General features: G+C 65.1%; 3 protein-coding genes across 5 annotated transcripts; 2 read left to right on the top strand and 1 right to left on the bottom strand.

Annotated features, from left to right (window-relative positions):
- Positions 1–153: 153 nt before the first annotated feature.
- DPH2 (diphthamide biosynthesis 2) lies at positions 154–2580 on the bottom strand. Its single transcript, XM_075424056.1, has 6 exons — positions 2379–2580; positions 2182–2294; positions 1863–2083; positions 1074–1712; positions 745–930; positions 154–650 (listed from the first exon to the last, which is right to left on the bottom strand). Exons 1-6 carry the CDS (start codon positions 2520–2522, stop codon positions 520–522), a joined length of 1434 nt encoding a protein of 477 aa, XP_075280171.1. The 5' UTR covers positions 2523–2580; the 3' UTR covers positions 154–519.
- A 243-nt stretch (positions 2581–2823) lies between these two features.
- On the top strand, positions 2824–9528 carry ATP6V0B (ATPase H+ transporting V0 subunit b). The gene is made up of 8 exons (XM_075424664.1): positions 2824–2963; positions 6013–6061; positions 6533–6616; positions 7073–7150; positions 7751–7820; positions 8172–8223; positions 8631–8821; positions 9205–9528. Exons 1-8 carry the CDS (start codon positions 2897–2899, stop codon positions 9229–9231), a joined length of 618 nt encoding a protein of 205 aa, XP_075280779.1. The 5' UTR covers positions 2824–2896; the 3' UTR covers positions 9232–9528.
- A 2438-nt stretch (positions 9529–11966) lies between these two features.
- On the top strand, positions 11967–18555 carry B4GALT2 (beta-1,4-galactosyltransferase 2). Of its 3 annotated transcripts, none has more exons than XM_075424663.1 (7): positions 11967–12145; positions 14291–14677; positions 15057–15292; positions 15366–15556; positions 15811–15933; positions 16979–17083; positions 17237–18555. In XM_075424663.1, exons 2-7 carry the CDS (start codon positions 14362–14364, stop codon positions 17400–17402), a joined length of 1137 nt encoding a protein of 378 aa, XP_075280778.1. In that variant the 5' UTR covers positions 11967–12145; positions 14291–14361; the 3' UTR covers positions 17403–18555. The 3 variants fall into 3 exon arrangements, with proteins under 3 accessions (XP_075280778.1, XP_075280776.1, XP_075280777.1); XM_075424661.1 differs by lacking the exon at positions 11967–12145 and adding an exon at positions 12340–13807; XM_075424662.1 differs by lacking the exon at positions 11967–12145 and adding an exon at positions 12346–13807 and having other exon boundaries at positions 17252–18555.
- The last annotated feature ends 633 nt before the right edge of the window (positions 18556–19188 follow it).

Below are 19188 nucleotides of genomic sequence, written 5' to 3'. Positions count from 1 at the left end.
TCTGGTTTTCTGTTCTCTTGGGCTGGTTTGAGCTGACACCAGAGCAGGCACCGTGAGCTGTGTTTTTTTCTCTGGGATGTCTGGTACCACCCCTGCCTGCACTCCTCAGCCCACGTTTTATTCTAGAAGACAATTCACTCACAAGTCCTTTTCAGTTCAGCTTTAGTTAGCAGCCGTAGCCCACGTAAGCCTCGAGTCCTGGCACTGTTGGCTTGTGTGAAGCTGGGACCTTTCCCCATAGGACCAAAGCTCCCTGGACTAGGGAGCCCTGGTCTGGGCCAGGCATCTCTCCTGGCCCTGCTGCTCTGGCCGTGAGCCCCGGGGTGCCATGGGCACCCCCAAACACACCTGCAGCTCCTGCTCTCCCACCGCAGCACTACTGACCCAAGGCCACATCCAGTGCGGGGCCAGCTGGTGGCAGGTCCAGACCCTCATGAGATGCTCACGGGTCCAACACCCGGTGGCAGGCAATGCCTGGACCTCTGCACAGCTCCTGCTCCGGCCGATGCTGCTGCCGAGTCAGGGTTGCTCGCGGCCCTCGTCCTCGTAGGCAATGGCAATCCCGCGCCGGCCCTGCACAGCCTTGGAGATGGGTGTCTGCCCCAGCTGCTGCTCCAGGCCCCGCCAGCTGCGGGACTCCAGGAAGGAGGCTGGGAGGAGAGAGAGGGAATTGTTACTGGGAGAAGGGAGGTGGCACCACCCCCGCACCAGGGCTCAGCCCCACCACAAAACAGAACCACAAACCAGCAGGGCTGATCTCTGCGAGGGCCCGTGTCTGGTCCCTGCAGGCCAGGGCAGTGCTGGGGGGCAGCTGGGGGGCCGGGGGGTCGCAGAGGTGGGCAGCACGCATCTCCCCTGTGATCAGCGAGATGTCAGGAATGGCCTCCGCTGCAGGGACAGCCGGCGGGAGCTCAATGTGTGCACAGGCACCTGCCGGGAAATGGTAACGTTAGCCTGGTGCTCCTGTCCGTGCTCCGGCCGGCACAGAGCCGAGGCGACGGCAGCCTCCAGGCCAGGAAGCAGGGCAGGACGTGCCCTGGGAAGGCGCTGGGCAGCTGGTCTCCAGCTGTTACCTGGCAGCAGGTCTCGGAAATCAGTGAGATAGTTCCCTGTCCATTCACGGGCCGGGTTACAGGCCAGCTCCAGCTCATAGGGGGTCACAATGGGCCGGTAGAAGTCGCTGGAGTCCAGCAGGGAGTTCTGAGCACAGGCCACCAGGACGAAGATGTCCACCTCCAGGAAGTTGGCCAGCTTGGCAGGGTTCGGCTTCCCCACGGCCAGCGTGTAGCTGCGCTTGCCGGCCCGGTGCAGAAGCTCCCGGAGGTGCTGCAGCACAGCCAAGTAGCCCACCACGCCGAGGGTGCCCACCAGAATGCCCACCACCCGGGCGTCCCGGGCCCGCTCCACCAGGTAGAGGCGTCGCATTAGGGCCCGGTTGACGTTGAGGGTCTCACGGCGACCGCAGCCGGTGGCAGGGTCAAAGGAGCTGAAAGGGCAGCAGTTCCAAGTCAGCATGAAGCTGGTGAGGGCCAGGCCCTCGGCTCCCACGTAGAACATGGCGCAGTCCTGCAGCCCTCCCAGCGTCTCCACTGGGAACTGGCGACCAAACTGCCGCACCTCTCCGGGTGGTGCAGGGCCAGGAGGGTCCCCACACACCACCCTGGAGAAAACAACATGGGGGTACTCAGGGCACAACTGCTGCTCCAGCTCACCTGAAGGGAGAGAGGAGTGAGAACACAACACGGCCGCAAATTTGTCCCACAGCAGGTGGGAGAGCAGATTAGGGACGAGGAGAGAACAGAGACCAAGGCTGACAGCTCTCCGCAGAGCTCAGAGCAGCACCAAAGCCCCGCGGCACTCACCCATGGCGTGGGCATAGCCCACATCGCTCAGCACCACCACACGGCTCCGTCGGTCGGGGTAGAGCTCCCGGAAGGCCGCTGCACAGCGCCCGGTGTCCAGGGGCTGCCGCCCGAAGATGTGCAGCACCGGCAGCTTTCCGGAGGGGCTGAGGCAAGCCGGGCCATAGTGCAGCACTGCCTCGGCACCGGCGTGCTCGGCGGCCACTCCGTCCACGCAGCAGCTGCAGGGCGAGCGGCAGGGCCCGGCGTCAGGCTCCTCAGCCCCGCTCCTGCCCGTGAGGACCCCGGGACCCCCCCTCCGCCGCGGCCCCGCACCGACCTGCCGTACGTGGTGTCACCCAGGACGTACATCGCGGCCCCGGTCGCCGCCTCCATCCGGGCCGCCACTGCCGCCGCGTCCGCCAGCAGCTCGTCGGGGAACTGGAGGGCGACCTGGAGGGGGACACGACTGGGGGTGACACACCGGGAGGGGCGGCCGGCAGGCCCCGGCCCCGCTGCGGCCCCGGCCCCGCTCACCTTGCGAAACCCGCCGCCCCGCACGAAGGCGGCGGCCCGGCCCATCTCGTAGAAGCCGTCGAAGTCCCCCCGCGGCGCCGCCGCCGCCGGGCCCAGCTCCCGCCGCAACGCGGCCTCCCCGTCGCTGCTGAAGGCCGTTGCCATGGCGTCGCGGGGTCCGGGGTCAGGCCCGCCACGCCGGACACCCGCGCCTGCTTCCGGGATGGGATGAGGAGTCGGCCAATGGGAACTCGGCACCGCCCTCCTCATTCTTGGATATCCCGCCTCCGAAGGAGCGGGGAGCCTATCGCCTTTTACGGCAAGGCGGAGCGGGGAAGGGTAGCCAATGGGAAGGGGTGCTCGTCGCGGTGGGTTGTGGTCCGTGTAGTTCCTGCGCGGCTCGACGGTGGCGCCCCGCTACTTCCGCTCGGGCGCCGCGGTTCCGCTCACGTGCCCCGCGCGGGGTCAGGTGACGCGCTCGCGCCCGGCCGGCCTGCTCGGCTCCGTCCCGCGCCGCCGCCGCCGCCGCCGCCGCCGCCATGACGGGGCTTGCGCTGCTGTACACGGGGCTCGGCCTCGCCTTCTGGACCACCATGCTGGGCGTCGGTCAGCGCCGGGGCCGGGGGCGGCGGGGGGCGCTGGGCCTGAGGAGAGGCCGGGGTCGGGCTCGGCGTCCGTGCTGGCCGGGGGGGGGGGGGGTGCGAAGGGTTGCGGGGCTGCCCGTCCGCCCGTCCCCCGGTGGCTGAGCCGCTCCCTGGGAGGGGGACGCGCAGCCTGCGGCCCTCTGAGCCCGTCCGGCCTGAGCAGAGGGGCGGCGGGGTCGGGTTTGGCGGGGCGGGGGGGTGGAGGCAGGTGCCTGGTTTTTCGGGCTGTGACATGAGGGGATTCCCCCCCCCGGCCAGGCTGTGGCTGCCTGGGGAGGCTGCCGGTTTGTGCGGGGGGTGCAGAGTGCTGCCGACGGGAGAGGGAGTCCAGCGAAGGGCTATGAGGATGATGAGGGGGCTGGAGCATCTCTCCTACGAGGAGAGGCTGAGGGAGCTGGGCTTGTTCAGCCTGAAGAAGAGAAGGCTGAGAGGGGATCTTACAAATGCTTATAAATATCTGAAGGATGGGTGTCAGGAGGATGGGGCCAGACTCTTTTCAGTGGTGCCCAGTGACAGGACAAAGGGCAATGGGCACAAACTGAAGCATAGGAAGTTCCGTCTGAACATGAGGAAGAACTTCTTCCCTCTGAGGGTGACGGAGCACTGGAACAGGCTGCCCAGGGAGGCTGTGGAGTCTCCTTCTCTGGAGACATTCAAGACCCGCCTGGACAAGGTCCTGTGCAGCCTGCTGTAGGTGACCCTGCTTCGGCAGGGGGTTTGGACTAGATGACCCACAGAGGTCCCTTCCAACCCCAAACATCCTGTGATTCTGTGGCTTTGGGCTCTGCAGCAGCGCTGGGGATGGGTTTAACGCTAGCTGGGAAGGGGACAGCTCCAAGGGGCAGCAGGGCGCTGATGTGCTCCAAACTGTGCTGGAGCTGCTGGTTATTTCCTCTTTCAGTGCTGAGTGAAGCGACCGTGGGCCAAGCAGAGGCTGGGGAGACCTGGGCGCCCACCTCAGCATTTGGGTGAAGCAGAGGGTGTCTCACTCCCTCGTGTTTCCAGGGCCTGGCGAACCCAGTGCAGGGCCCCGGGCTGCCTTCATGAGGTCTCTGAATCATGCAGCTCACACCAGCGTGGATGCATGCTGCGAACTTGAGGCTGTTGGAAAATGTTGACGGGCTGAGCCCAAATGCTCTTAACTTCCCCTGCCCTGTTGCAATCCCTGTTCGGGGAAGGCGTGAGCAGGAAGTGGTCTTGCTCTGCCCAGTGTTGTTGTGGTGCCTCTTTGTGCTTTCCCTCCTTGCCCTGAGCGCTGCTTTGGTGCTCCTGTCCTGCTACCCCAGCTCTTTTCTGCCCTTCTGGCTGCAGGGCTGGGAGCCAGAGCTCACGGGGAAAGCGTCTTTCACCCTATTTCTTTTGTGTATGAATCCAAGGCTACACTTGAAGAGATGGAAGGTGCCCTGAGGATCTGCTCTGAGCTGGATGTAGCTCTTCTTTACCACTCCTGGGGAGTGGGGGCAGCTGAGGCTGGCTGGGTTTAGTTCCTGCTCTGCGAGCCAAGTGGCAAAGCCAAAACATGAGTCGCAGACCAGCCAGGCCCAGCACTGTAGAGATCATCCCTGAAGGTCGCCGGGCATGTGAGCTGGGGGGTGGCCTCCCTCCACGCTCCCTGGCCACGGCATGGTTCCTTGTTTGTGTGTGTCACTGCAGGGGAGGGGGACACCGTGGTTCTGCAGGCGGGAGGAGTGACTGGCATTACCCCTGCCTGGTTTGGGGCCGGCTCACCTGGCAGCGTTTGTACATCCTCCCAGTGTGCAGGGTGCTGAGCCCTGAGTCGCATGTGGAGGGGTTTAGCACACAGAGATGGTGGGGACATGCCTGCTGTGAGTCTGGCAGGTGTCCCTATGCTCTCCTGTGGGACCAGTTTACCTGCAGGTCTTTGCTGTGGGCCTGGCAAGGCTCCTCCAGGCTGGGGGACATGGTCCTGCCCCTGTACTACTATTACTGCTGGGCACACATCTGGCTTACTGTCACCCCGGCCTCCAGGCTGCAACTCCGAGAGAAAGGGAGCAGTAGGATGCGTGCAGTGGCCTCTGCTGCTTTTAAGCATTTCAGAAGTCTCCCATTTCCTCTTTTTCTGGCCATACACGAGATCGGGGTCACACAGCCACTGGCTCTAGTCAGCAGTGGTAGAGCCAGCCCTTCACCCTCTTTATCTGGAGTGGAGCAGACAGTGCCACGCTGCCTGCGCTTATCTGGCCCTCATGGCCAGGTCTCTGTCTCTTTTCCAGCTGCGCGCCCTGCGCCTTGCAAGGAGCAGGTGTCTGTTCTGGTCTGCAGCCGTGCCTCCTGCCTGTGAGCTCAGAGCAAGGCAGGGTTTTGGTGCAAGCACCTCTGCGTCCGCTCCAGCTGTGCGGGGCTGGGTGTGACTCCCGGCTGCAGCTTGGCACGGGAGAGGAGCACTTGGGGTACAGCAGGGCAAGCTGCCCCTGGAATCCCTCCCTGGAAAGGAAGGGCTTTTTTGGGTTTCTCAGGACTCCACATTGGTGTCTCCTGCCTGTGTTGGAGTGCAAATGTGATGGTCAGTGCGGGCACAGCCTTGCTCCTCTCGCCTCCCCTGTGAGAGAGAATTGCTCATGACTGGCCACCCAGTGCCGTGGCTCTTGAGTGGGGCTGAGCCGTCGGGTGATGTGGATGGAGACCGTGCTGGGGCACGGGGCTGAGGGTTGGCCTTCAGCCTGGTGCGGCCTGCGGGTGCTCAGCAGGGTCAGGGAACGGAATGTGGGCACAACAGTCACAGCAATCCTCTTGTGGGCAGAGACGGATGGGTCTGGGCTGTCTGTCCTACGCTGATGTGGGAGGGCTGGGGTCACTGGGGCCGGGCTCTGGGGCCACACTCTGCCCTGCGGCTCTACGTTCCAGACCCAGTCTTCCCAGTAACCCTCCTGTGTGCTGTGCAGTGCTTCTGGGCCTCTGCCCTGTGTCTCTGCAGGCTGGGGAGGAAGCAGCAGTGCGGGGCTGGTAGCTGGTGCCCATCTGAAGGTTCCCATGTTGCTCTTGCTTTCCAGGGATCTGCTATACAATATTTGACCTGGGCTTCCGCTTCGATGTGGCCTGGTGAGTTCCCTGTAAATACTGGCGTCCTCAGGGCTGTCTGAGGAGGTGGGCGGTGTTGGCAGTGTCTGCAGAGAACAGCGCTTGCTTTTGAGTGACGGTCACTGCATCGCAGGGGAACAGGAGCTACAGTGAGCAGGGCCTTTGCTCCTCATGAGGTGGGCTAGATGTAGCCCACATGTATGTGTGGCTGGCTCCATACGCGGTCCTGCGCAGCCATCACTGCCCTTCCAGCCACTCTTGCAGCCAAGGCTTCCGCTTCGTAGTGAGGGTTTGGGAGGAGGATCTCAGTCCATGCGGGTGAGGGTCCTGGGTTGCTGGCTGGCAGAGAGAGGCTCTTGTGTCCCACTGACTGGCAGTGCCCATCCCATCTTGATCTGTGTTATGGGGTGGGGGGTACCTGCTGTGGGGCTGTACATCATGATCTGGGGGGCTCAGCCTGTGTGCTAACTCAGGGCACTCCTTCCTCTCCAGGTTCCTGACGGAGACCTCACCCTTCATGTGGTGCAACCTGGGCATCGGCCTGGCGATCTCCCTGTCTGTGGTGGGAGCTGCCTGGTGAGCGGCGCTGGCTTTCAGCAGGCTCCTGCTGTCCCACCTCGGTAGCTGTGTTTACACTGTGGTTTCCCCACAGCAGGGCAGGGGTAGGACAGTGTGTACATGCAGGAGTATGGGGCTCTGTGGGTCACCGCAGCAGTGGGGCCAGGTTGCTGTGCTCCTGGGGATCATGGGCGGACCACCTCGCAGGCTGCAATGGCAGTGGAGAGGCAGGGATGTCCCTGGCTCTCTGGAAGCCATAGCCCTGAGCCCAGGCTGTGCAGTGGTAGCTCTTGTGCCTTAGAACTATTGCTGGTGTTGGTGGCAGAGCTTGGGACCACTAACACTAGGGATGGACAGGCCAAGTCTGTGGTGTTCCCCAGTTGCATGCCCAATTCTTTGCTCAGCCAGAAGATCCTGATTTCCCTATTGAATCCTTCAGCGAGACCCTCCACCAACCACCCTTGTCTGCCACAGGGGGATTTACATCACGGGCTCCAGCATCATCGGTGGAGGAGTCAAAGCGCCTCGGATCAAAACCAAGAACCTGGTCAGGTAAGCACAGACCTGGTGTCAGTGTTCATGCTGTGACCGAGCGGGGCAGGACCCGGCCTGGTGCAGAGGCTCCTCTCCAGTCTCTAGCTGGGTGCTCGCTCTTGTTGAGCTGTTTGCTTTCAAAACAAAGAGCCCCAAAGGAGTCAGAGTGCTGCTTTGAAGAGTCACTGTGCAAAGTCACGCAGGGAATGAGCCCGGTGTGTTCAAAACAAACACCCTGAGGTCACGCTTCCTGCCCCAGGTGGTGGTTCCTCTGGCCAGACCTTGCACAGAGGGAGCAGAAGGGGGCTGGCGGAGGGCAGGGCTCCCTGGGCGTGCTTCCAACAGGGCGGTCACAGCTTCCTCGGGCAGCACAGCACAACCAGCAGCCAGCGTTGGTGCTTGGCAGCTCCCCCCTTGTTTGAGGAGAGTAGTGGGTGGGCTGAGCTGCCTTTCTGCCCTTGGCAGTGGTGGGGCAGGCTCAGATGTGGCTGTGGAGGGGTCTGGCTGCTGGCTGGCTGGGCATGAAGTGGCGGGGGCTGCTCAGGGTGGGGCAGAGCCTGGGACACTGTGCTGAGACTGACTGGAACACTGTGCTGAGACTTCACCTTCCTCCCACAGCATCATTTTCTGCGAGGCTGTGGCCATCTACGGGATCATCATGGCAATTGTCATCAGTAACATGGCTGAGGTACGGGAGGACCCGGGCTGCCCTGCCAGCCCTGTGCTGGCCTCAGGGCCACGGTGGGGACAGGGGGCCAGGCATGGGCCAGCGTCGTGAGCGGTGTTCCTCTGGGGACTTGGGGCATTGTTGTGGCTGTGGGAGCCCCTGGACTGGCGGTCTGTGCGGTGGCCCTTCTCCACACTGAGGAATGGGTTGTGGAAGTACACGCGAGGCAAATGTCATGAAGCCACCTGGGGACATGGAATCGGGGACCAGCTCTGGCCTAAATGTGGCTGCCTCATGCCATGTCGGGGACAGGTGTCTCTGCCCGAGACACCACGGGCTTGCCAGTAACCCAGGCCCTGTGCTTTCTCTCAGCCTTTCTCTGCAGTCACCCCAGAGGAGATCGGAGCGAGGAACTACCACGCGGGTAAGGACTGCTCAGTCCCTGGTGCCGTGACTGAGCCTTGCCACCCCCTGGCTGCTGCCTTCTGACCAGCCCACGGCCTGCTGCAGGTGTCTTAACGGACATGTGACTATTCTGCCAAAAAGCAGCTTTTTGGTTACCTTCTTGAGGCCTTCCTGCAGCCAGCTGAGCTGCGCTGCCCAGCAGCAGCACCGCTCCTCCCACGGGCAGCAGCAGATCGCTGTCACCGGCTGGCCTGGCGCTGCGGGAGCCAAGGCACACCCTGGAGCAATCCTTCCCAAAGAGGAGGACACCGGTGGTGCTTGGCAGCTCTGGGTCTTCTGTCACCTTGAGGCAGAGCTGCTGCAGCGTGCCCCGTCTGCGGGTGGAAGGGGGTTACCCCCTGCTCTTGCAGTGTTCCTCTCTCACAGGTTTCTCCATGTTTGGGGCTGGCCTGACCGTGGGGTTGTGCAATCTCTTCTGTGGCGTGTGCGTGGGCATCGTGGGCAGCGGGGCTGCCCTGGCTGATGCCCAGAACGCCAGCCTCTTCGTCAAGATCCTGATCGTGGAGATCTTTGGCAGTGCCATAGGGCTGTTTGGGGTCATCGTTGCTATCCTGCAGGTACCTGCCTCCTGGGGCCACCAGGCTTATGTGAGCACAAGATGACTGTCACCCTGGGTGCTCCTCAGCTCCAGGGAGACACACCTGGGCTCCAGCACAGTCCTCTGCGTTGGGACGGGGAGGCTGCTTGCGTGGTCTCGGGTGGCACAGCTCTCCCCACAATGCTTACGTGCAGCAGTGTGAACTCTTAAGATGGCCCCTCTGAGCAACTGTCACCGAGGGTGTCACCTTGGGTGCGCCCTGTGCAGTGCTCATCTCTTATCAGCAGGGCTTCTGGACAGTCCCGGGGCGTTTGGGCATCTGGTGCCCAGGTGGGACTGGGGTGCTGGGCTGGGGCTTGTGGGGCACAGCCTAACCTCTCTTCTTTCTTTCTTTCTTTCTAGACATCTAAAGTAAAAATGGGAAACTGAGCTCTGTCCCACCCAGCCTGTTCCAGCCCGCCCCAAGAGGTGCTGTATATACTTATTTAATGTTTCTATCCTTGACTGGGGCGGGAGCTGCCCAGCGGCGGGAGCAGGAGCCCGGCTGTGCAGAGCCCCATCCCGCCGATCGATCGGCCCTCAGAAGAAACAAACTCCTCTGTGTGAATTCTGCCCCCAGCAGCCTGGCCCAGCCCTCGGGGCCCTCCTGCTGCACGTCCCCGGTGTGCGTAGAATCAACCACCAGTGCAATTCTGTGTCTGTGAAATAAATATGGTTCTCGTCCAAGGATGCAGCTCGTCCTCTGCCCTGCACGTGCCGGCGAGGCTTGCAGAGAAGAAGGGCTGATTTGGGGTCACCCCCTGCTCAGAGGTTCCCCACTGTGCCCCTGGCAATGTCCCTGTCCTGCTGCAGGAGCCTGGTGGTGTCCTCCCTGTGTGGGGCTAACCCTGCTTGCCTGCTCAGCGTGCAAGAGGCGGCTCTCTGGGCTGTGGGAATGCGGAGCTCTGCCTTACTGCCCAGAGCAGGGAGGAGGCTGCTGGAGCAGGCAGCGGGCAGCTCCGCGCCGCTCTGCCAGGCTCCTGCCAGCGCTGGCACTGCCCCACGCGAGGCGTGCTGGAGGCACAGGCGCAAGCTGGTTTGGGCCTTTCGGCTCCCATCCAGGTAGTTTAGCGCAGGGGGGAGCGTACACAGCGTCCGTAGCCCCATTGTGAAGCTGGGGAGCACCAGAAGGGCAGAGGAGCAAAGCTTTTGCCCCTTCCAAGGCTGTCCTCCAGGCAGCAGCTCCCGCGTATGACTGTTGGCTGGGCGCTGCTGCCTGGGCAGGTGCTGCTGGGTGCCTGGGCTCTCCAGTCTGCAGCCCCCCTCTGCCCCGGGGGGACCTGGCAGAGGTCCCAGGGGTGGGGACGCTTTGTGCTGGCTCTGCTGCCCCCTCCCAGGCTGCGGTGAGTACGGCGTGGGGAAGCTGGCTGTGGACAGCTGGGCCTGCAGCTTTTCTGCTGCTTGGGGGAAGGGAAGAACAAGGTCCTCCTGCCTCCGCTCTGCGGAGAGCCTGGAGCCGATGCTTCCGCAGTCTGCCGTATCCAGCACAAGGCCCTCATCCTGCTGTGCTGCCGGTACGCTTTCGTAGGGGAAGCGTCGATCCCCCGGTGCTGGTAGTGCTGTGTCGGAGTGGATGCATACCTGGAGCTGCTGGTTTTTGCCCTTGGGAGTGGGGCAGCTGCCTCTGCACGGCCTCTCTGAGCTCTGCCTGTTTCCCAGCTCTGCTCCCCATTCTCCTGTGCCTTTTGCGACAGCAGTGTCTCATCCTGGGGCGTGAGAAGACTCCTGCAGCCAACTGAGCCCCTGTTCCACCGGCTGTACTGGCTGCTCTGGGGCTGGAGGCTGCAGCAGGAGCTCCATGTGCCCCACGTAATGGTGGGGACACGAACTGGGCCCTGCCTGCTCAGAGGAAAGGGTGTCGGGTGTGGGCAGAGTTCTGCCCGTCCTGCATGAGGGCTGTACCCCCATCACCAGGCATGGCCGCTGCTCCAGGCTGGAGATGTCTGAAGCTGTCCTGTCAGACCTGCACCCAGCTGCTGGGGATGCCTTCGGGAAGGAGAGGGTTGGAGAGCCTGCCTTGGGTGGTGGAGAAGCTGCTCTATGGGTTAATTGTCTTCCTTGAAAGACTCACCCACTTGCCTTTCAGCAGTGGGTCTCGTCCTGCTGTAGCGTGATAGAAATCCATCCGCTGCCAGAGACCCCTGTCTGCGAGGTGCTTTTCTGCCTTCCAAACCCCGCCTGTGTCTGTCATGGCTCTGGCAGGTGAAGGGGCTCCGGCCTTGCCCACTGGCCGGTTGTGAGGACACGAGACCCACTGGGGCTGGTCCCGTAGCGTCTCACAGCTGCCGGTGGTGAGGTGAGCGTGCCCGGCGCTCCCTTACTCTAGGTGCATGCGAGTGGGTTCTAGGACTTCGCATTTGGGTGTGTGAAATACCTGCAGCTCAAGCGCGGAGAAGCAGCTTCAGCAGGGCTCCAGCATCTTGCTCCTCGTCTCGGAGCAGCGGGAGTTGAGAGGTGATTTGGTGACCGTGTGTAAGCACTCCTGGGGGCAATGCCACCTGCCAAAGAGCCGGACAAAGAGCCAGGGGCAGAAGCTGGACAGATTTCAGCGGGGCTCGCTTGCCGGTGCGGAGCAGGGCTGGGTGGTTGGGTACCGCCCTGGTATCTGCCGTGGGGTCGTCTGAAGTTGCTCTGGGGCAGGGGGAGAGCCCTCGCTGGGGTGAGTGGCCAGGCACAGGGCACGACGAGAGGCCTCGACGGACGGGTGGCTGGCAAGCAGCGAGACGCTGCGAAGGGCGCAGAAGGTGCCTGTGGTGGGCCAGCCCGAGCTCTCCCAGCGCCCCTGTCGCGGTAGGGAGCGTGGAACTCATTGCTAGGAAACACCAGGGACGTGGGAAGGGGGGGAGAGGAGCCACGAACCGATCGCGACGGGCGGGTCGGTGCCTCCGGACGGAGAGGGGAAAGAGCCCCCGGGGGTGGGCGGAGGGTCCCCTGGGCGACGCGGGGGGTGCCCCGCAGCGGCGGTCTCCCCGCGGGCCGCGCAGCGGGGCGGGGGGGCGGAGCGGGGGGTGCCCCGCAGCCGCGGTGGCGGGGCGGGCGGCGGCGGCGGCCCCGCCCGGTGCGGCGGCGGCGGCGGGCGGAGCCGGCGTGCGGGCGCGGCCCCGTCTCCCTGCGGCTCTCGGTGGCGCGGCGGCGGCCCGGGCGGCAGGGCCTCCCCCCCCGCCCCGCAGCCCCGGGCATGGGAGCCCGCGGGCCGGCGGCCGGGGCTGGAGGAGGAAGAGGAGGAGGAAGAGGAGGAGGCGGCGGCGGCGGCGGCGGGGGCCGCTGACCGGCGGCGGGGCGGCGCGGCAGCCCCGAGGCCGCGGTGAGTGGAGCGGCGCGGGCAGGCCCGGGCCGGCGGGGGAGGCCCCGGGGTGCGACCCGGGGGATGCGATCCCGGGCGCTGGCGGGTGGCACCGCCCCGGCTCGGGGAAGAAAGCCCTTTTTTCCGGTCGTTTCTCTTTTTTTTTTTTTTTTTTTAATTAGTTTTTTTGTGAGTCGGGGACTGGGAAAAAATTGCGGGGGGAGGGTTTGTGCTGAACGTGCCCCCTCGCCCCGGTTTGGGGGGGTGGCCCCGCTGCATGGACGGCACCCCCCCACGCCTCCCTTCTCCCGGCCCAGGGGCGTCCTGCGGGAAGAGGGACGGAGCCCGCGGGGACCAGCATCCCCTCCGACACCGGCATCGCCACCCCCACGGCACGCACCGCGCCGGGGTGAACCCCTGGGGACCGGCTCCCCAACCCCGGCTTGCTTCCAGCCTCCCGCGCCCTGCGAAGATGCTGGGACTGGGGGGCAGATGACATCATATTTCGTAGCCCCCCCAGTCAACGAGTCGTTTTGAGCCCACTCGTGTTCATGGCATCCTGTGGCCGCCGTCCGATGGAGCGCTTCGCTTTTGTTCCTGTTGAGCGTTGCTCTCCGTGCACCTCGTGGCCCACCCTGCTGACGGGTCCCTGAAACCTGCTCTTGTTTTTCCCTAGCACCTCCCCGCCTGGCTGTCGAGACGCCGCCGCTCCACGTGCTGCCTGGTGCCAGGGTTTCTGGGGAGGGTTTCTGGCAGGCACTGGGGGCAGGCAGGTCCCCGCACCAAGGGCTGTGCTGGGCGACAGGGTGCTGTGACCGTGAGAAGGGTTGGGAGATAATGACAAACCCGGCTTTTCTCCAGAGGGTGACTTTCTGGAACAAACTTGGCTGTGGGGTTGGAGTCCTGGCGTGTGCTAGGAGACCCCTGCCCAGGGGGACCCTGCTCTGCGTCCTGCAGAGACGATGGACGCAGGTGGGGCATTGGGCTTAGAGCCTTCTCCAGCACCTCCCTGCCTGCGGTGGGCTCCTGCCAGCACCCCGCTTCGTGCTGGGGCCAGCCCTGCAGCTGGGAGAGGGCATCCGGAGCGGGGTTGGGCGTGGGGTGCTGCTTCACACCTCAGCTCCGATCCCCGCTCCCACCCGGTGCTGCTGTCGCTGCTGGCTCGGTGTCGTGTGGCTGCCCGTGGGGCCCCACCGCCCGGGGCTGGCAGCTGCTGGTGGGCTGGCCCCGCACCCCGGGCCGGTTGCCAGCACCCTCGGGTCCTAGCTGCTCTCCTACCGGGGGGTCCCGCCACAGCTCCCCGCCTGGCGGGGTCTCCCCGGGGTCCCTAAAGCGGCACGGGGCTGTCCCAGGGTCCCCAGGGCCTTGTCAGCCCCCACGCCTGTCACTCGCCGTTGCCTTGCCCTGCCCTAGCAGGCTCCCCAAGCGCGGGGACCGGGGCAGGACCTGGGGTGCACGGCCGTGCTGCGGGCCGAGCCCCAGCGGTGGCGGGGCTGGGAAGGGCCAAACGGTTTGGCTCGGCCGGGGCTCTCTGGTGACTCTCCCGGCTGCCTTCCCAGCAGGGCTCTGGCCCCGCTCCAGGTGTCATGTGGGAGATAAGGGGACCCTGGATCCCGGCAGCTCCCGGCGTCCGGGGGGCCTCACCGCCAGCAGCAGGAGGAGAGAGGACCTGCACCGCTGGCCGTAAGCTGGACCGCGCCGGACGTGGCAGGGACCCCCACCCTGCGGGCTGGGATGGGGAGCAGGGAAATGGGGTGCCTCGTAAAGGGGGCACCCCCTTGGGGCACCTCAGGCTGGCCGTGTTTTTGGAGAGCGTGACCTTCTCCAAGGGCCCAGCCTCCAGGGAGGCTCTTTGGGGCACTCGTGCGGATATCCCCACCCCCCGCTGGGAGGGGGGGATGGGGACGGGGAGCGGGGCTGGGCTGGGCTTGGCCTTGGAAGGCAGAGGCTTGCTGCGTGGGGCTGGGGACCTCTCGCGTCTTCATGGCTGTGCTTTCAGAGCAGGGGTCCGAGCGCAGCATCCCCCCCGGGGTGCTCTCTGGTATACCGACCTGCGAGCCCGTCACCTCCGCATCAGGCCTGCGCTGCTCCCACTGCCCCAGTGTCGTTCGGGCTGGGGTTGGGGGCTCGGGCTGGTGGTATCCTGAGCGTGAAGTGTCTCGGCAGGATCGGGACCGTGGCTGGAGCCGCCCCCCTGCCCCGCTGAGCGCACATGTCCGCCTGCCTGTGCCCAGAAGATGACCAGGCTGCTCTTGGGGGTGACCCTGGAAAGGATTTGCAAGGCCGTGCTGCTGCTCTGCCTTCTCCACTTCGTCATCATCATGATCCTCTACTTCGACGTCTACGCGCAGCACCTGGACTTCTTCAGCCGCTTCAACGCCAGGAACGTCTCGCGCGCCCACCCCTTCTCCAACTCCTCCCGCCCCAACGGCACCGTCCCCAGCTACGGGCCGGCCGGTGCTGAGGCCCCGTCCCCCAGCGCCAAGCCCAGGGCCAACCAGTCCGCCACGGAGAAGCCCTTGCAGCCCTGCCAGGAGACTCCTCCTGGCTTAGGTGAGACGTGTGGGGTGAGCGTGTGGGGGAGCTGGGCTTTGACTCTGAGCGTGGGGCTGAGGTGGGTGCCCGTGGGTGGCACCCTCATCCCCTGGGCCCTGGGCATGGCTTCCCAGTGGTCCCGGGGGTGGGGGAGTGGAGAAACCCTAGCCTGGAACTGGTACCATGACAGCTGGGTTTGGGTTTTGTTAGCAGCTTGCCCAGTCTCTCTCTGCCCCTGTTCGGGAAAGGTTTTGGGCGTCCTCTGCCCTCGGCAGTGCTGGTCCCCCTTGCAGGTCCCCCTCGCTGTTTGCTCTGCCAGCCTGGCCGGGAGCGATGGGTGACCATGACCCTGACCATGTCCCGTCCCGCGGGCATCACCCTGCCCTCCCTCTTGCAGTCGGGCGCCTGCTCATCGAGTTCAGCTCTCCCATGAGCATGGAGCGGGTGCAGCGGGAGAACCCTGACGTGCGCCAGGGTGGCAAGTACACCCCCCCAGACTGCCTGCCGCGGCAGAAGGTGGCCATCCTCATCCCCTTCCGGCACCGCGAGCACCACCTCAAGTACTGGCTGCACTACCTGCACCCCATCCTGCGCCGGCAGAAGGTGGCTTACGGCATCTACATCATCAACCAGGTGAGGGGGGCAGGGGCGAGGGGTTGGCGGGGCCTGGGTGGGCAGGCGGGCGTCGCTGAGCTCTGCCCTGCAGTTCGGCGAGGACACCTTCAACCGTGCCAAGCTGCTCAATGTGGGGTTCCTGGAGGCGCTCAAGGACGACGAGGAGTACGACTGCTTCATCTTCAGCGATGTGGACCTCATCCCCATGGATGATCGCAACCTCTATCGCTGCTATGAGCAGCCACGGCACTTTGCTGTTGGCATGGACAAGTTTGGGTTCAGGTGGGTGCTCTGAGGGGTTAGGGTGTTTCACTGGGCAGGGCTGGGACAGTGCCAGGGCCACCAACCGCGGTGGTCACCCAGGGCAGGCGTGGGGCTGCTGGCTTGAATTGTGGATGTGGGATGGGAGAGGGCCCAGAGTCCTGGGTGGGAGGGTGACACAGAGGAGGGCTGGTGCTTGTCCGCGGGGGTCCCTGTGGGGCTGGCCCCCAACCCTGCTTGTCCCTAGGGCTCACCTGCTTGCTGTCACCCTGCAGGTTGCCGTACGCCGGCTACTTCGGCGGCGTCTCTGGGCTGAGCAAGTCCCAGTTCCTGAAGATCAACGGCTTTCCCAACGAGTACTGGGGCTGGGGAGGAGAGGACGATGACATCTTTAACCGGTAGGTGCCAACCCCTCGCTGGCACCGGCTGCTTGGGGTGTGCTGGGGGCTCCCCACTGAGCACTGATCCACCCCCCTCACCAGCCCCGGCGCTCCCGGTTTCAGGGGGGACGCAAACGGGGCATGCTGGGGTTTAATCACCCTCCAGCCTGAAGGCTGGCGACCCTCACAGGGTGAACCGGGCACCCGCGTCCCTGCCTTGTGGCTGACCCCCCCCGGCGTGGCGGTGCCCGGCCCCCTCCCGCTGCGGCGTGAGCTGTGCCAGCGGGGCAGCGTGCCGGTGGGCTCCGCTCCAGCCTGGGGCCGGGATGCTGAACTTGGAAGCGTCGATGGCTGGATGCAAGACTGGGAGGAGGCGTCTGGGTGGCGGTGGCGCAGCCGTTTCTGCCGGCAGCCGGCAGGCCGCAGCACAGCCCCGTGCGGAGCCGGAGCTGAGCCCCCCACGTGCACCCCGCCATGGGTGCCGAGGCCGGGCGGCTGCCACCTGCTCGCTGCGGGTCTCCCCACGCCCTGCCCCGGGGAGCAGCGGGCGGCCGGCAGGGCACGGCCGACCCGCAATGGCCAGCGAGCGAAACGCCCTGGCGGCTGCGGCGCGGTGGCGGTTCCCATCCGCAGTGGGCTCGGGGTGGGGAATGAGCGGCGTGTGGAGCTCTGGGAGAGCTTCAGGGCACCTTTGTCGGGTGGGGGCCCGAGGGAAGGGCCGGCACCGGCACCGGAATTTGGGGAATGTAAACAGAGGGGCTGCGGAGGGAGGGACGATGGCTGCCTGTGCTCGGCGCAGCCGACTGCGGCTGCCGGCCCGCGGAGCTGGACATGGCCGGGTGGGAGCAGTGCTTTGGGCACACTCTGCCGTGGAGCACGCAGTGCCCTCGGGGACAGCGCTGACCCACTGTGGCTCGGCTTTACTCAGCGTGGCTTGGCACAGCCTTGTTAAACCCATCCCTGCTTAGTCTGGGCTGGGGGCTGACCCTGGAGGTCTCTGGGCTGGGTGATGTTCCACCCTGGTGCCCGCATGCTGATCCTCCCCTCTGCTCCCGGTCCCCAGCATCTCCCTGAACGGCATGAAGGTGTCGAGGCCCGACATCCGCATCGGGAGGTACCGCATGATCAAGCACGAACGTGACAAACACAACGAGCCCAACCCGCAGAGGTGAGTTAGCGGCAGGACTGGGGCAGCCAGGGCATGGGGCGATTGCCGGGCAGTCTCTGGGTGCCGGCTGCCCTGCTCTGTCACCCCCGCGAAGGTCCAGCACCGCTTGCACCACAGCAGACCCCCCTCAACCTCCCCCCCGCCTCATCCCAGTCCCACCTCTACCAGATTCACCAAGATCCAGAACACCAAAATGACGATGAAGCGGGACGGGATCAGCTCGCTGCAGTACCGGCTGGTGGAGGTCTCCCGCCAGCCCATGTACACCAACGTCACGGTGGAGATCGGCAGGCCGCCCGCCCGCCTGGCCCGGGGCTAGCGCTCGAGCCACCGGCAGCTGCCTCTGTGCCCAGGCTGGCTGGGCACGGCGGGTTTTGCCCCGGCTCGAGAGCCAGGACTGGATGGGGATGTTTTCTGCCTACTCTGCTGCCTTCCGGAGACAGCGGCCCCCCAGCCTGCCCCTCGATCCCCAGGATTTTTTTGTCCCCCTCGTCCCGACGAGTGTGTTTGCAGGACCCCAGCCCCATGCTTGGTGTGTCGGTGGACGAGCCCGGCCACCCCGCCTGCAGCTCCCGGCACGGAGGGAGGGGGCAGCCCCAGCCCTGCGAGGAGCCCCCTGCCCATGCCAGCTCCTGCCTTCACCCCAGGCGGGGAGGGCGAGATCCTGCTCCTCTGGGAGAGCTGGGGGGGTCCCTGCCAGCGCTGCAAGAAGCGGGGTGCAGGCTTCCCCCTTCGCCAGCACTGGAGCTGCTGCTGCCCCTGGCGGGGTGGGAGCTGCCCGGACCCCCCGAGCAGGCAGGATCAGGGTGAGGTTGCTGCCTGCCGCTGCTGGGCACGCAGACGTGGCTCGCTGTCTTCCTCTGCTTTAGTCTGGTGCTTAGAGCCGGGCCCCGTCTCAGCTCTGCCAAACAAGAGACCTCCAGTTAACGAACGCCCCTCGTCGTGCCTCAGTTTCCCCAGGGCTGGGGGGTGGCGGCCGTGTCCTGTCCCCCATCCCCAAAGGCAGATGCTGTGTGCGTGTGCAGACCCTCGCCTGCCCTCCCTGCTTTGGGGGGGGGGGCTCATTTGCAGCCCCCCAGCCCCCCTTGGTGGGGGCTGGCGTGGTGGGGGGCTGCTCCACGGCTCCCTCCAGCAGCAGGTGCCTCACAGGCGGTTTGGGGACTGCTGGGGTCTCCCCTGTCTCTGGCTTCTCCCCTCCAGGCCTGGGGCAGGGGGGGCCGCAGGCAGGAGAAGCCGGGCCGTGCAGGGCAGGTGCCCTGTGTTCCTCCACGGGACTGGGAGCCCCGGGACCCTCCCACACCCCGCGGGGGGCCGGGGGCTGGGGGGCTGGGAGCGGGGCAGCACGCCGGGGCGGGGGGACACCGGCAACTTTTGTACATTTGAATGTCTGACCCTTTTTTTGAGCATACGTTGAGTGCAGCGTTCGGTCGTAGAGACCGGGGTTTTTGTATTTAATAAAAGTTTCAAAAGTTTGCGGGGTTCGTGGGGCCGGTGTGGGGTGTCACCATGAGATGGGGCAGTTACAGCGTGCGGTAGGATGGAGGGGACAGTCCTTCCTGCCTGCCACTTCCAGCTGGGTGCTGGGGGCAGAGCCCCCCACCCACCCTCAGAGCACCCCCAGCTTGCCCAGCAGCACGGGGGGGGGGGCTCCTGCCCTGCAAGGTGCCCAGCCCCAGCTAGGGCGAGGTGCCCAGGGCACGCGTGGGGCAAAGCCGGCTGCCCTCACTGTGCTGTGGGACGCTTGCCGCCCCTCGTCACTGTGGGGACAATGCCCCTTGTTGTTTGCTGTAGCTCCATAGAATCCTAGAATGGTTTGGGTTGGAAGGGACCTTAAAGATCATCTAGTTCCAACCCCCCTGCCATGAGCAGGGACATCTTCCACCAAACCAGGTTGCTCAGAGCTCCATCCAGCCTGGCCTTGAACACTGCCAGGGAGGGGGCAGCCACAGCTGCTCTGGGCAACCTGGGCCAGTGTTTCACCACCCTCATGGTGAAGAATTTCTTCCTAAAATCTAATCTAAGTCTGCCCTCTTTTAGTTCACAGCCATCCCCCCTTGTCCTGTCACTACACACCCTTGTGAAAGTCCCTCTCCATCCTTCGTGTA

This window comes from Opisthocomus hoazin, chromosome 6 (genome assembly GCF_030867145.1).
Source record: "Opisthocomus hoazin isolate bOpiHoa1 chromosome 6, bOpiHoa1.hap1, whole genome shotgun sequence".
Lineage (NCBI taxonomy): Eukaryota > Metazoa > Chordata > Aves > Opisthocomiformes > Opisthocomidae > Opisthocomus > Opisthocomus hoazin.
The sequence above is the reverse complement of the archived record's forward strand: the minus strand, read 5'-3'. Positions and strand labels throughout refer to the sequence as shown.

What these genes read in the sequence shown, in the direction of transcription:
- DPH2 (XM_075424056.1), bottom strand. Translation starts at nt 2,522, where the DNA reads ATGGCAACGGCCTTCAGCAGCGACGGGGAGGCCGCGTTGCGGCGGGAG. An exon ending in GGTGACACCACGTACGGCAG is followed by an intron (nt 2,084 to 2,181) that starts GTCGGTGCGGGG and finishes CTCGCCCTGCAG; the next exon opens with CTGCTGCGTGGACGGAGTGG. An exon ending in GGGCTATGCCCACGCCATGG is followed by an intron (nt 1,713 to 1,862) that starts GTGAGTGCCGCG and finishes CTCTCCCTTCAG; the next exon opens with GTGAGCTGGAGCAGCAGTTG.
- ATP6V0B (XM_075424664.1), top strand. Translation starts at nt 2,897, where the DNA reads ATGACGGGGCTTGCGCTGCTGTACACGGGGCTCGGCCTCGCCTTCTGG. An exon ending in TCATCAGTAACATGGCTGAG is followed by an intron (nt 7,821 to 8,171) that starts GTACGGGAGGAC and finishes GCTTTCTCTCAG; the next exon opens with CCTTTCTCTGCAGTCACCCC. An exon ending in TCATCGTTGCTATCCTGCAG is followed by an intron (nt 8,822 to 9,204) that starts GTACCTGCCTCC and finishes CTTTCTTTCTAG; the next exon opens with ACATCTAAAGTAAAAATGGG.
- B4GALT2 (XM_075424661.1), top strand. Translation starts at nt 13,711, where the DNA reads ATGTGGGAGATAAGGGGACCCTGGATCCCGGCAGCTCCCGGCGTCCGG. An exon ending in GAGGACCTGCACCGCTGGCC is followed by an intron (nt 13,808 to 14,290) that starts GTAAGCTGGACC and finishes GTGTCTCGGCAG; the next exon opens with GATCGGGACCGTGGCTGGAG. An exon ending in AACGAGCCCAACCCGCAGAG is followed by an intron (nt 17,084 to 17,236) that starts GTGAGTTAGCGG and finishes GCCTCATCCCAG; the next exon opens with TCCCACCTCTACCAGATTCA.